At 46.9% G+C, this 12,713-nt stretch overlaps 1 protein-coding gene across 5 annotated transcripts in view; it reads right to left on the reverse strand.

The window, feature by feature from the left end:
• Window positions 1–1,327: 1,327 nt before the first annotated feature.
• Tacc1 (transforming acidic coiled-coil containing protein 1) overlaps window positions 1,328–12,713 on the reverse strand; it is an 84,064-nt gene continuing 72,678 nt past the window's right edge. For all 5 annotated transcript variants that reach the window (XM_052162421.1, XM_052162419.1, XM_052162422.1 and 2 more), the window contains 3 exons: window positions 11,624–11,730; window positions 7,894–8,014; window positions 1,328–6,590 (listed from right to left, as the gene is read on the reverse strand). In XM_052162421.1, coding sequence (XP_052018381.1) covers window positions 6,522–6,590; window positions 7,894–8,014; window positions 11,624–11,730 — 297 coding nt within the window. In that variant the 3' untranslated portion in view covers window positions 1,328–6,521. The remainder of the gene's footprint in view (window positions 6,591–7,893; window positions 8,015–11,623; window positions 11,731–12,713) is intronic.

The following is a 12,713-nucleotide window of genomic DNA, read 5'->3' on the forward strand; positions in this document are numbered from 1 at the left end:
GGGCTGAAGTGCGGCTAGGGAGAGCTGTGGGTCCCCCTACCTGCAAATCCCCCTCCCTGTGGTCTGATGTCATTAGTCCCTCCCTTCTAGAGGGGAGGAGTCTGGTGGAATTTTTCCAAAGTTCCTGAGCTGACCCTTTGCCTTCTGGTACATGTGCATTTCGTACACCTGTCTCAAACGGGTTTTGTGACTTTAAAAGAAATTTGAGCCTGTGATCTACCATGCAGGAGGGAGGGTCGCAGCTTCCAGGATGGCTGCAAGGAGGATCTTGCCTCCTAGGCAACACTTCTAAAAGAGAAACTTGTGAACTCAAGAACTTCAGCTCCCTGCTAGTATTCTTTACCTAAATGAGGAGCCCAGGTGTTCCCCCCAACCAAAGCTAACCTGTAACCTCACCTTCCATGCCACGACTTTCCACCAGGCAAAGGTGCCTCTGAGACAGGGTTTCTCTATGTAGCCCTGGCTGTCCTTGAACTTTGTATGTAGACCAAGCTGGCCTCAAACTCAGAGAGGTCAGCCTGCCTCCAACTGCCAATCCCAGGGCTGGGATTGAAAACATGCACTGCACCACCCCGTGCCTGGCTCCTATTTTTGACTGTAAAAAAACCAGGGATGGTTTTATCTAAGAAGGCAAATCTTCACCTTATTTCCCCAATAATGCTAAAAAAAAAAAAAAAAAGAGAGACCTGTTGTAGAATTTCCTCTAGTCGTACTTCCTGGTGGGAAGTATGAAGTACCCTGTACCCGACCCACCCACCCAAACTAGGACCACCACAGACTGGTGAGAAGTACCTTGCCCCCTCAAACCAGGACTACGGCAGGCTGCAGAACCTCACACTAAGCAGGTTAAGGAAGTGCCCGACTCGATGACTATCTCCTCCTCTCTTCCAGCTTTACTCTGGCCCAGCCCTAGATGGAGGCCCGACTAGCATTGAAAGTCTTTTCTCAGAATAACCTAGAAAACCCACGAAGCACCAGCTATTTGTTTAGCCAGCTCTAGCTCACCCAGGGTCCTTATGTAAGTTGGAGAGCTTGGAATAACTCAGCTTCTGCGGACTTGAAAAACACCAGGGGGGGACTCTTGGCGAGACCACAGAGTACTCAGCGAAGATTCTGTTTGCACAGATGCCGTCATGGTGGTTTCAACGGCGAGGTCCGGATTCCAGAGTTTGTTTTCAATTACATGCCCAATGAAATGCATGGAGCCCCGGAAAACGACTGCAGGAAAATGTTATGCTTTCTATTTTCAGACAGAAATACAGAGGCGTTCATAAACAGTCAAGAATAAGACAACCGACGCCCAGGAAAAATAACACACCCCAGATGCAACAGTGGTAAACAGTTTTTATTCAGGCAATGAAACATGGAAAAAATATATTAGTAATTATCATAATAATTTCTTTTGTGTGAGTATAACTTTTACAAATATTTACCTGACATATAAAAAGGGAAATTACTATGTGTATAAAATCTATGAGGATGATTATTCCACACAACGCCGTCCTGACAGCAGGAGTCAATGCAGTGTGTGCCCCCCATCCCGCCCCGGCCCCAGTGAGGGTCTCCTCACGCACTGGGGGGGTGGAGTGGGGGGTAGACACAGTGGGAGCAGATGTGCAATAAACACTTGGCACACATTAGTACAGTGGGTATCTATTGGCAAACACAGACTTGCTAACAGCAGTACCGGAAAGCTGACAGACGCCTTGGAGATTTAGCAGAGTGCCTGAATCCTGTCCCCAAGGACTGCCAAGGGACAAAGCTGAGGCTGCGGGTGTGACCTTCACACTGCCCTGTATCTGGTCTGGATGTGGTGCCAGAGTGCAGATTTCTAAGGATCCGTTTGGAGAATTACGAATATGGAATCTGTTGCTTACTGAGGGGGACGCGCTCTGGCCAAGCATCCTCGGGTACCACGAGAAGGCAGGGGACAGAGCGGCATCCTGACAGTTGGTATTGAAGACACCATACAGGGAAGGTTAGGCCAGACCTCAGCCCCAGGCTTGGCCTCCTCTGAGTGGGAAAACATCACACATGACTACCTGAGGCCGGCGTTGCAGCAACAGCAGCAGCAGCAGCAGCATCTCCAAACTAGAACTAGAACCGGGGTGTGAGTGTTTACATAAAGCTGAAACCGTGGTGCAATTAAGAAAGTCATTCCTCGGGAATCTTATTTGTCCAAATCTAACTGCATGCTGAGGCACGGACAGGGGGCTGCTGCGTTTGCACGGAAATGACTAGAAGTGCAGTCTTTCCTCTCCGCAGTGCCAAGCGCTTGCCTGTTCTGTTCTAGAAGACAGTCTACGGAGGAGAGCTGGTTCTGTACATGTTCCCCTTTGCTTTCCACATAGGAAGGGCTGAGTAGTAAATATTTTTCTTTTTTTCTGATTTTTTTCCCTAGCACTAGGGGATGACATCCAAGGACTTGTGCAAACTGAGCAAGTGTGTCACCAACTGAGCTACATTCCCCAGCCCTGGTAATAAATTGCTTTTTAAAAAATAATCAGAATCTGGAGGCCAATCAAACCTTTCTTGGATGTTAGGCTCCTCTGAAATAACTTCATTATTAAAACTTTTGGAAAGGTGATTTCTTCAACCTTTGGCTTGGCGTTCTGGGACTCCCAGACCTTACCTGTTCATTAGTAAGTAAATAGTAATCTGTTACCCTTAAAATTCTTCATAATATATATACATCTTTAAATCCCTTGCTAAATCATTTCTCTTTTAACACCTACATTCTCTCTTCCCAAGAAGATTAAAAAAAAAAAACAAAAACCTAAAACAAAAAGGAAAAAAAAAAAAACCTGAGCGTGAGCTTAGAGGCTGCAGTCCTACAGAGACAGCAGAAGCTGGGCTGTAAGATCATCTAAAATGGAGCCTCAGGGAATTAGGAAGAGGGGCTTCACCAGGTCCACACCACTTTCAGTTCAGTACGCCCTGAACTTAAGCCACAGATACTGAAAAGCCTGTGAGCCGCAGAGTGCCCTTTGTAGCCTGTGCTATCTTTGCTGAAAGTGAGGGCTTCGGCCTGCCATGCTCAACCCAGGGCGGCTTCGTGAGTGGGCGAGCATTTGTGCACAGGCAGTGGCGAGTCTGCAGGGAGAACAGGGCCACTGGTTGGAAAGGATGCTTAGCTTAAGCTACAATCCTGAAATCAGGGATTTCATCCCGAGCACCCCAGGGCTCCCAGCCAGGGCTGTCGGCACTTCCTAATCTGGTCTGTTTCTGAAGATGCTTGAGTCCACATCGGAGCCTCAGAGAATATGAAGTTTAGGGGAATTCCCGGTCTCCAGACAGAGGAAACACTGCCTTCCGACCGAAAGTAACTAACTGGTCGGTCTGTAATACTGATGGGTAAAAGTTGTCTGCACTTTGACAAAGTAGAACTGAAGAAACAGTTCTGTGCTGACAGTCTCAACAAGATCACCTAGTATTCCCAAGCCGCTCTGAGCATCTCTCTTGGGTTTTAAATTTATTTGTTTTTACAGTGCTGAAGATCAGCAACAATGCCTGGTTGGTGGTACGCAAACACTACCACTGAGTCACAGACCCAGCCCTCTAGTCTTTGAAGACAAGGCTCTCAAACGTTATAGCCCAGGCAAGGCCTGAACTTTTCAGTCTCTGCCTCTGCCTCCAGGGTGCTAGGATTAGAGGCACGCGCCACCATGCCTGGTCCCTGCTTTTAATCGCCTACACAAAGAGGCTTTTGGCCTCCAGCATGTGTTGAAGAAGACTTTATATTTTTTACTCTCCAGAGCGCTAAAAAAAAAAAAAGTTTTTTAGGGCTTATTTAATTAAAAAATAATAATAAATAGATTTTACTCTGCTGCGTATATTTTCTTAATTTGCCAGCTGTGCAAGCTACATTTTTATTCTTGTTGGAGGATCCCTGTATGCTGGAAGTTGAGAAGATTTCCTGGTAATGGTAATGACTTAAGAGGCCACTGGCAACCACTGCTTAGAGGGTTAGGGGCTAGTTCATGTCCCGTGTACAACAACTTCATTGAGCAGGGCCTGTTTTTCAAGGATCGTCTGCCAGTGTGGCAGGGAGGATGGCCACCATGCCCCTCCTGTGCCTTGGTAACATACAGCACAGCACAGGACATTTTAATACGCATGCTTATTATGCATAAAGATGACCAGGGAAGATGTGGTTCCACGGTAATGCACTTGCCTAGTATGTTCAAGACCCTGGGTACAATCTCAGTACTACAAAAAAATATTAATAATAATAATAAAATAAAAATCAGGAAACAAGAGATTTATGATGGAGACTACTCTTAAGCTTTTCATATTGAAAATAAAGTCAATATAAAATGAGTGCACACGGATGTCGCTGTAACACTGTAGCAAAAACTCCTGCGGTGTTTCTTAAAATGCAAAATTAACTTCCCTTGCAGAAGATGGCTAAGCTGACAGTGGTCATATCCCTTGAAGACACTTTGAACATGACACTATGTCTACTGCTACGGGCTTCACATTAAGCCACTGTGACTAAATTCAGAGCCCAAATGATTGTCAAGCCATTTCTCCAACCACAGATAACTTCTGTCTGCTTGTGTTTCCCCACCCCCATACAAAAGGTTAAAAGACAGTAGGCCTCAGAATACAGCCTAACCTAAGCACCGGTTATAATAAATGCATATTGACAAAATGTGATTGCTAGCTGGAGAAGACATTACTCATTTCCCTGGAGCTATAAAGGTTACACCACATGGCAACACGCTGCTAAAGGAACATTGTTTTTAAGATCTATGGAGGTTCTCCAGGAGGCACAGTTCATTGCTGGAGTTGGCTCATGCAATGGTTTAACAAGGAGGAATATGTGTGTGTGCACTAAATAGTGCACATTTACCATGAAGACACAGGGTGTAAAAAAAAAAAAGCATCAAAACTGGAATGGATTTGGCTTGGCCTGTCAGATGGAAGTCACTACTATCAATTTGGGGGTTAATGTCCCCCAGGGTAAGTCTAGTGTGAGTTCACAGAATTTTGTTTTGTCTATGTGGATGCCCTCCCCGCTTCCTTTCCCAGCGCTCAAACCGTCTTTATTTAAAATATTCCCAGGGGCTGATTAGGAGAATGAGCCACAGGACTCTCTACAGCCTGTTTTGTTTAAAAGCCCACCTCCAATATGAAAGCCTTTGCTGCTGCCAGTAAGTCTCTAAAAGGGCGCCGTGCTTGTAGACACAGAAGCCCAAGGAGCTTCGCCTCTGACTGGTATGCAGGCTTCCACCAGTTTTTAACAAGATCAACTAAACCTTTCCCAAGGCCCACGTGCGTGTGTTTCAAATAGATAACCAAAGTTGACTTTGCTTTAGAGGCTAATGGACCCCTGGGGGGACACGTGCAGTCAAGGCCAGCTCTGAGGGAGGCCCACACTGTTGGTCATGGAATGCTGCTTTTGGTATGAACACAGGGGCCATGTTGAGGTCCCGGGGTGTCCAAATACTGGGGCAACACCCAGCACAGCCAATCTTCCTTAGATGTGAAACCTATGTCCCCTGGCCTTCCTATTCTCAACCTCTCCACCCCGACTCAAGGTTTGGTTTGGGTGTTTGATTTTTGAGAAAAGGACTATTTGCCTGGTACACGGCTGTCCTTAAACTCTGGGCTCAAGCGATCTTCTTGGCCCACCTCCCACTAGAATCCCCTATTGCTTCCACTCACTCATATAATGCAGGCTGGCCTCCAAGTGGCTACGGAGTTGAGGAGGATGACCTTGGATTTAAGATTATCCAGCCTCCACCTCTGGAGTGTTGCAATTATAGGCGCACACTCCTGTATCCAGTGTTTGTAGTTCTGGGGGCCAAACTCAGGGCTCTGTGTACAGGAAGCACTCTATCAATGGAGCTAGGTTCCTAGCCCCTACGAAGTCTGAGGTTGGCTTTTAGACCTAGGGCTCTGTTTCAAAATAAGAGTCTACATTTATTTATGTAACTGCGCTCTTCCCTGGAGGTTCTTATCTGGCACTGCCTCAGAGAGAAGCAGCAGAATGTGCGTGCATGAGTAAGTCTGTAAATAAAAGGGAGCTTGGAGCCTCATCGACAAAGTGTTAGTAATGATGGGTCAAACTGTCCTCTTCAATGAAACCGCTAGGTCACAAAAAATATCAAATAGGAGCTGGGAAGATAAACCCCCACAGTTTCCACAAAATTAGAAATTTCACAAACTTGGGAAAAGCAACGGGACGACAGCTGGATGAACTCAGGTTGGAGAAGCACAAGCCACACCCTGCAGCCTGCCCGTCTAAGGGAAGCTGGGGGCCTGGCCAAGGGGCTCCGCAGTCATGTGACCGGCTCTGCGGTCACGTGGCTCCCTCTCCACCAGCCAGGCTGCAGCGGCTGCCTCCAAGCTGGACAGACGGACAGGCGGGCGACAGCGGCAGGCATGTGCTTTTAAACAGTTACTTTTCTCTGCGAAGGGAGGGATTGTTTCTGGATAAGGCAAGATAATGTGGTCACGACAGAAGCAGCCAGACTCACGGGTCTGCACAGCTCACCGGACGGGACGGACGGCTCTCAGTTGGTCTTCCCCAACTTTGCGATCAACTCGTCACAGATTTTTGTCAGTTCTTCAATCTCTTGATTCTGAAAGACAGAGGAGGATGATTCTGCAGGCTGCTTTGTGTTCCGGGAGAAAATGCCGATGGCTAGACCCTCCATTCTCTGTCACTGTCTTAAAAGAAAGCCAAATGCCTCCCACCCATCGAAGCGTGCCTGTGTTTACAGGAACTATGCTAAAACTGAGCTGAGGGTGGGGGAGCCACTCTTGAAGCTTGCCCATAAACCTATGTCCCAGGCTCTCTGGTTGTGTGGGGGCCACTTGCTAAATCACAAGTGTGCGGATTTCACTTAATCTGCTAGCAGTTTCAGGGACTGGGACTCCAGACTGAGCCATGGCTACCAGACAGAAGCTATAACTCAGGTGTCACCACTGCGTGAACGCACACAGGCAACACAGCAGGCAGATCAAACCCTGAAAACTGCTGATCAGAGGGAAATACATCTGGTGTCACAGGACTTCCATGACAGCACGGGGTCTGCGAGAGGGCCTCGGAGCAGCTGCCCATGTGGGGGGAGTGGTGGGCTGTAACAAATACCCTGAGGAAGTGAGACGCAGAAGCATCTTGAGAGGAGAGGTTAGGAGCAAATATGCACCATTGAGCCTGGTATATGAGCGGCAGGTGTGAGAGGCAGTCATCAGTCCGGGACATTAGCACCTGCCGCCATAAAGCTCTCTCAAGACAGCTTGGGCAAGAACCTTCTCCAAGTAAAATCACCTTAGTGGCCTCATGCCCCTGTCTGTTTCGCTGGGATGTCTGATGGCAAACAGCCAGTCTTGAACCTGGTGACATTATCTCTGCTGTCAACTTCTCAGCATCAATTATGTTGGGCTGTGATTTGATCTGGGCTATCCTGTCCGTGATAGGATGCCTGGCACTGGTGCTGGCCTCTGCCTACTCAGAGGCTCCTAGTCTCCCAGTTACAACAGCCAAATCAGTCTCTAGGCATGGCCTAGTGCCCTGGGAAGGCGGGTCTTCTCTGAAAACCAAGGAACCACAGCAATGAAAGCAAAGATGCTTCACTAGCTGGGCAAAAACACACATCGAGAATGAAAGGCAGCCGAGTGTCCACGCCCCTGGACTCCAGTTAAAACACAGCGTTTGCCTTCTGAACCCTAGCAGAGGTTGAGGATTCCCCACTCTTGGGGATGTGTGAAGTCGGGCCTGCGGTGTCCAAATGAAAAAAGATCAGAGGCCCCTTCCTTCCTCCAGGTCCGTGATGTAAGTTAGGTCTACCAAGGACTGGCAGGAGCCAGAGCGGGAGGGCAGCTAGATGTCCCTGTGTCAGCTACAGGAGCCCCTCGGTGACAGACCCCTCCGTGACGTACCTTCTGCTGAAGAGCCCTCTCCAGGGACTCCACCTTCATCTGCTCTTTCCGGAGTCCAGCGTGGAGAGCGGCACTCTCGGCCTGCGCCTTGGAGCGAACCTGAGCAATTTCCTCGTTGGCTCTGTGATGGTGTTTTGGGTTCGTTTCAGGGAAGAGATAAAAAGGACACAGGTTAGCGAACAGGGACAGACAAAGAGACAGGAAGATGGGGCGCCAACTGCTGACTTCCCCGAAACACAGACTCAGGGCTGGAGCGCTGGCTACTCTTCCAGAGGTCCTGAGCAACCACACGGTGGCCCATAACCACCTATAATGGGATCTGATGCCCTCTTCTGGCATTTAAAGAAACATAAATAAAAAAATTCTATACAGACTCAAAAGAACTGACTATGTGATCAGAGGAAAACCAGGAATCAGTGATCTACAAAATGCAATTCATATGAAACGGCTAAGCCCTTGTTCATGGAGCATCCTGGTGACAGAATCAATATCCTTCAAGTTTTGTGTTTCTTGAGGAAAATGAAATTAGGTAATTTCATAACAATCCTAGTTTTTAAAGGAGTCATTCAACAGAATTCCTTTTCCATGTAAATAGCGCGTGAAGGCCACTCTCCAGCGAAGCGCCCATGGCAGTCAGTCTAACCTTTGTATGAGACTGCCGGGCTCTCGTGGAAGGATTCTGGGTTGATCCACTGCCAGCTGTTGCCCTAAACGCAGTCGGACACAGACATCTGTGAGTTGCAACCCTCAGAAATGAGAGGAAGCAGGCTATTTAATAAGCATCTGGCTAATTGATAAAGCTGCCACAACCTCACCAACAGCGAGACATAAAAATTAAAGCGATAAGCGCTTTGTGTGACTTGGTGTGTGTAGGTTGAGGTGGAGGGATGACTGAGGTCAGGAGCTCGTGCCCGCTGAGTGGGTGGTCTGTCGCTGAGCAGTGTGTGGTCAAAAGTACAGTATGGTCTTGTCCTAAGAATGCAAGGAACGACAGAACCACATGCAACTCGAAAGATGGGAGGCACAGCAAAATATACACACCTTATGATGCAACAATTCTTCCATCTTTAGCTAACTCCGTCACAGAAATAATCGGCTAATGCGCCTTTTTTCAACATGGAGGGTTTGAGCCAATCTAAATGCTCATCAGTAAAGAAATGCTATAGCGGCCAGAGCTGGCTCAGCGTTTAAGAGCATCAGCTGCTCTGGCAAAGGACCCCAGCTCCCTATAGTGGCTAAACCCTCTCTGGCTTCCATGGGCATCAGGCATGCAGGTGATGCAGACATAAATGCAGACAAAATACTCACATGCATGATATAAATATAAATGAAATGTTTTCTAAAAAGATCCTACTGTCTAATAAGGGAATTAGACGGAGCTGTGTGGAAGGAAAATGGTTCGAATACGTCATTACATGACAAGGGAAATTTGTAGGCTATTTTGAGTGTATATCTCAAAGCAACAACAACAGGAAGATACCATTTGGGGTAGCCTGTAAAAGCACAAAGACAACACAAGGACACACAACAACAAAATCCTCAATGAGGCCATTAGAGAGTGTAGAGGAGAGACATTTTTGAAGGTAGAAATACAGACCACAGAATGCACCAACTGTGTTACTGTGTAGTAAGAAACTAGGGTGGAAGCTGACTGTGGTGGCACTTGTCCCTTGGTCCCAGCAGAGGCGGGGGATCTCTGAGTTTGAGATTATTTCCAAGCCAATCAGAAGTACACAGTGAGATTTCATCTTTTAAAAAGAGCTTGTTATTAAACAAAAAAACAAACAAACCAGGCTGGTGAGATGGCACAGCGGTTAAGAGCACCGACTGCTCTTCCAAAGGTTCTGAGTTCAAATCCCAGCAACCACATGGTGGCTCACAACCATCCATAATGACATCTGATGCCCTCTTCTGGTGTGTCTGAAGACAGCTACCATGTACTTACATACAATAATAAATAAATCTTTGGGCCAGAGCAAGCAGGGCTGGAGTGAGCAGAGGTCCTGAGTTCAATTCCCAGCAACCACGTGATGGCTCACAACCACCTGTACAGCTACAGTGTACTAGTATATATAAAATAAATAAATAAATCTTTAAAAAGATACACCAATCCCTTGGGTAAATTCTAAAATGTATTACTGGACTTTAGGACTGAAAAGTTCTAAGAGTGCTAGAAAGGAAATGGGAAGAAAAGTCTCTCTACCTGACAATGTGATAGGAAAACCAGAAACTGCAAACGAAGTGACTCTTGTCACATTTGAATATATGGCGTCACATGCCATTAAGTCTAGCGCTCGGGAGGCTGAGGCAAGTTCAGGGTCGGCCTGAACTATATGGGAAGATCCTGACTCAGAAAACCTGAAATGGGGAGTTGGAGAGATGGCTCAGCGGTTAGGAGCACTGACTACAGCCTGGCATGGTGGCTCATGCCTGTAATCCTAGCACTTGGGAGGCAGAGGCAGGTGGATTTCTGAGTTCGAGGCCAGCCTGGTCTACAGAGTGAGTTCCAGGACAGCCAGGGCTACACAGAGAAACCCTGCCTGGGGGGGGGGGGGGGGAAGAGCACTGACTGCTCTTCCAGAGGTCTTGAGTTCAAAGCCCAGCAACCACATGGTGGCTCCCAGCCATCTATAATGGGATCTGATACCCTCTTCTGAGGTGTCTGAAGACAGCTACAGTATACTTATATATAATAAATAAATCTTAAAACAAGACATATATACACATTAAAAAAACCTGAGACAAAACGTATTTCTGCACATCGCAGCATACTGCAAAGCTGAGCTATAGCTCCTGGCAGAGCTCTGTGTCTAGTATGTGCCAAGTCTGGGTTCAATCCCTCGACATTAAAAACAGAACAAAACAAAGATTTACTCTTCTTCATAAATGGGGTCAACACACACACACACACACACACACACACATACAAATATTAAGTTGGAAAAATGAATTACAATTCTCAATGAAAGCCGGTGCCTCAATTATATGACACATGAAGTTATAACAGGAAGGGCAAAGAAGAGTCAATCATGGTGAAACAGGTGTTTACATGACGGCTGAAACACATTTAATTTTGCTAAGATAATGTAAAGCAAAACTGCTCTGAAAAAAAAGTGAACGCTATGTTGCCAAACCCCACAGAAAGCTCCACTCTCACCTGTTACCCTGACGACCACCTACAAGCTGAGCTGTTGGCACAGCTTTAGGGAAAGCAGACACTCATACACTAGGGAGGGGAAGATGATGCGTGTCTAACTATTGTAACTCCGCTATTGGCTGGTCCCCAATTCCTTGTCTCTGCTCACGAAGACACAAAAGAGCAGTCTACAGCTTTACTCCCTAAAGCACTTCTGCACCAGGACAAGTTTAGCAACCACAATGCCCAGCAGAAGAGGCTGCCTTACTGGATCCTTCCAACAAAGGCGTGCCAGGGAGGAGGTCGTCTCGGACATGGAAGATAAATGAAGGGCGTTAGCATGCATGTCTGAAGAAAGACACGGAATGCCAACACAGGCGAGCTGAGGGTTAGGAGGTAAGGGAGCAGATAGGATGCTGTGTGCGGCCATACACAGCTTTTTATACTCTGTAATGGTTTATCCATGTGGAGAAATAAAATCACACATCCACAAAACCCTCCAGGTTGTAACCAAGAAGACAGAAGGCAGAAGGCGTAAACGCGTAACTTTGTAGATGGAGGTGTCCGCCTCCACCCGCGGCAGAACTCACTCACCTGTCCAGCTTCTCCTCCGCATGAACCTTCAGGGCCTGGTATCGCTGCTCCTCCTGCTTCACTCGGGCTAAGTAGTCCTGAGCACACTTTTTCAAGGCTTCCTCATTCTGTGCCAGCGTGAAAATTCAAAACAAACACACATGTCTCGGTTTCTCCTGCACGATGTGTGTGACAAGGTTGGGTTTTTTCCACTATTTTTTTTCTCTCTGTTTTTGTTTTGTTTTGCTTTGTTGTTTTAATAGTAAGTCTGCTCCATTAGGATGCTTTTAATTCATAATCCATGACAATTTCAACAGCTTATGCAACCCGCACTAAAGAAAGCCTGTATAGGTTCCACCATATACTAATTGCATCAATGCAGCCGCCTTCAACTTCCTAATACAGCTTCTCTCTCAGTCCTGCATCAGATGATTGGCCAGGCCATCCATCTATCATCCATCCATCCATCCTGTCTGTCTGTCTGTTGTGTGTGTCTGTCTGTCTGTCCATCCATCCATCCATCCATCCATCCATCCATCCATCCATCCATGTATCCATCTATCCATCCATCCATACACACATGCATACATCTACGTATCCGTCCGTCCGTCCGTCCGTCCGTCCATCCATCCATACATACATACATACATACATACATACATACATACATGTAGCCATCTATCCATACATACATACATACATCTACGTATCCGTCCGTCCATCTGTCCATCTGTCTGTCTTTGGTTTGCCTGTTATACAGCCCAGACTGGACTGGGCTTTGCAATCCTTCTGCCTTGGCTTCCTGAACATTAGGCATACAAGCCCTAGCCATCAGCTGTACAGCCTTTCATGTATAGGGCCCTGAAGGCCCTGTGTTACAACCTGCCAGGAAAGGAATTCTGAAACACTTCTGACTGACAGTTCACAACTGAATGACCTCATCTCATTTCTACTATACTGCATGGCTTAGACTTTTGTCAGTGAACTAAGATAAGATCTCTTCTGCTTTTACTAATACCAAAAGTATTAGTAAAATACTTGAATGAAGGATCAAAAGAACAAGCCCAACAAGGCTGAGACCCACAGAAAAGACCACCCGTCGCCGCTTGTC

Source organism: Apodemus sylvaticus, chromosome 18, assembly GCF_947179515.1.
Source record: "Apodemus sylvaticus chromosome 18, mApoSyl1.1, whole genome shotgun sequence".
Taxonomy (NCBI): Eukaryota; Metazoa; Chordata; class Mammalia; order Rodentia; family Muridae; genus Apodemus; species Apodemus sylvaticus.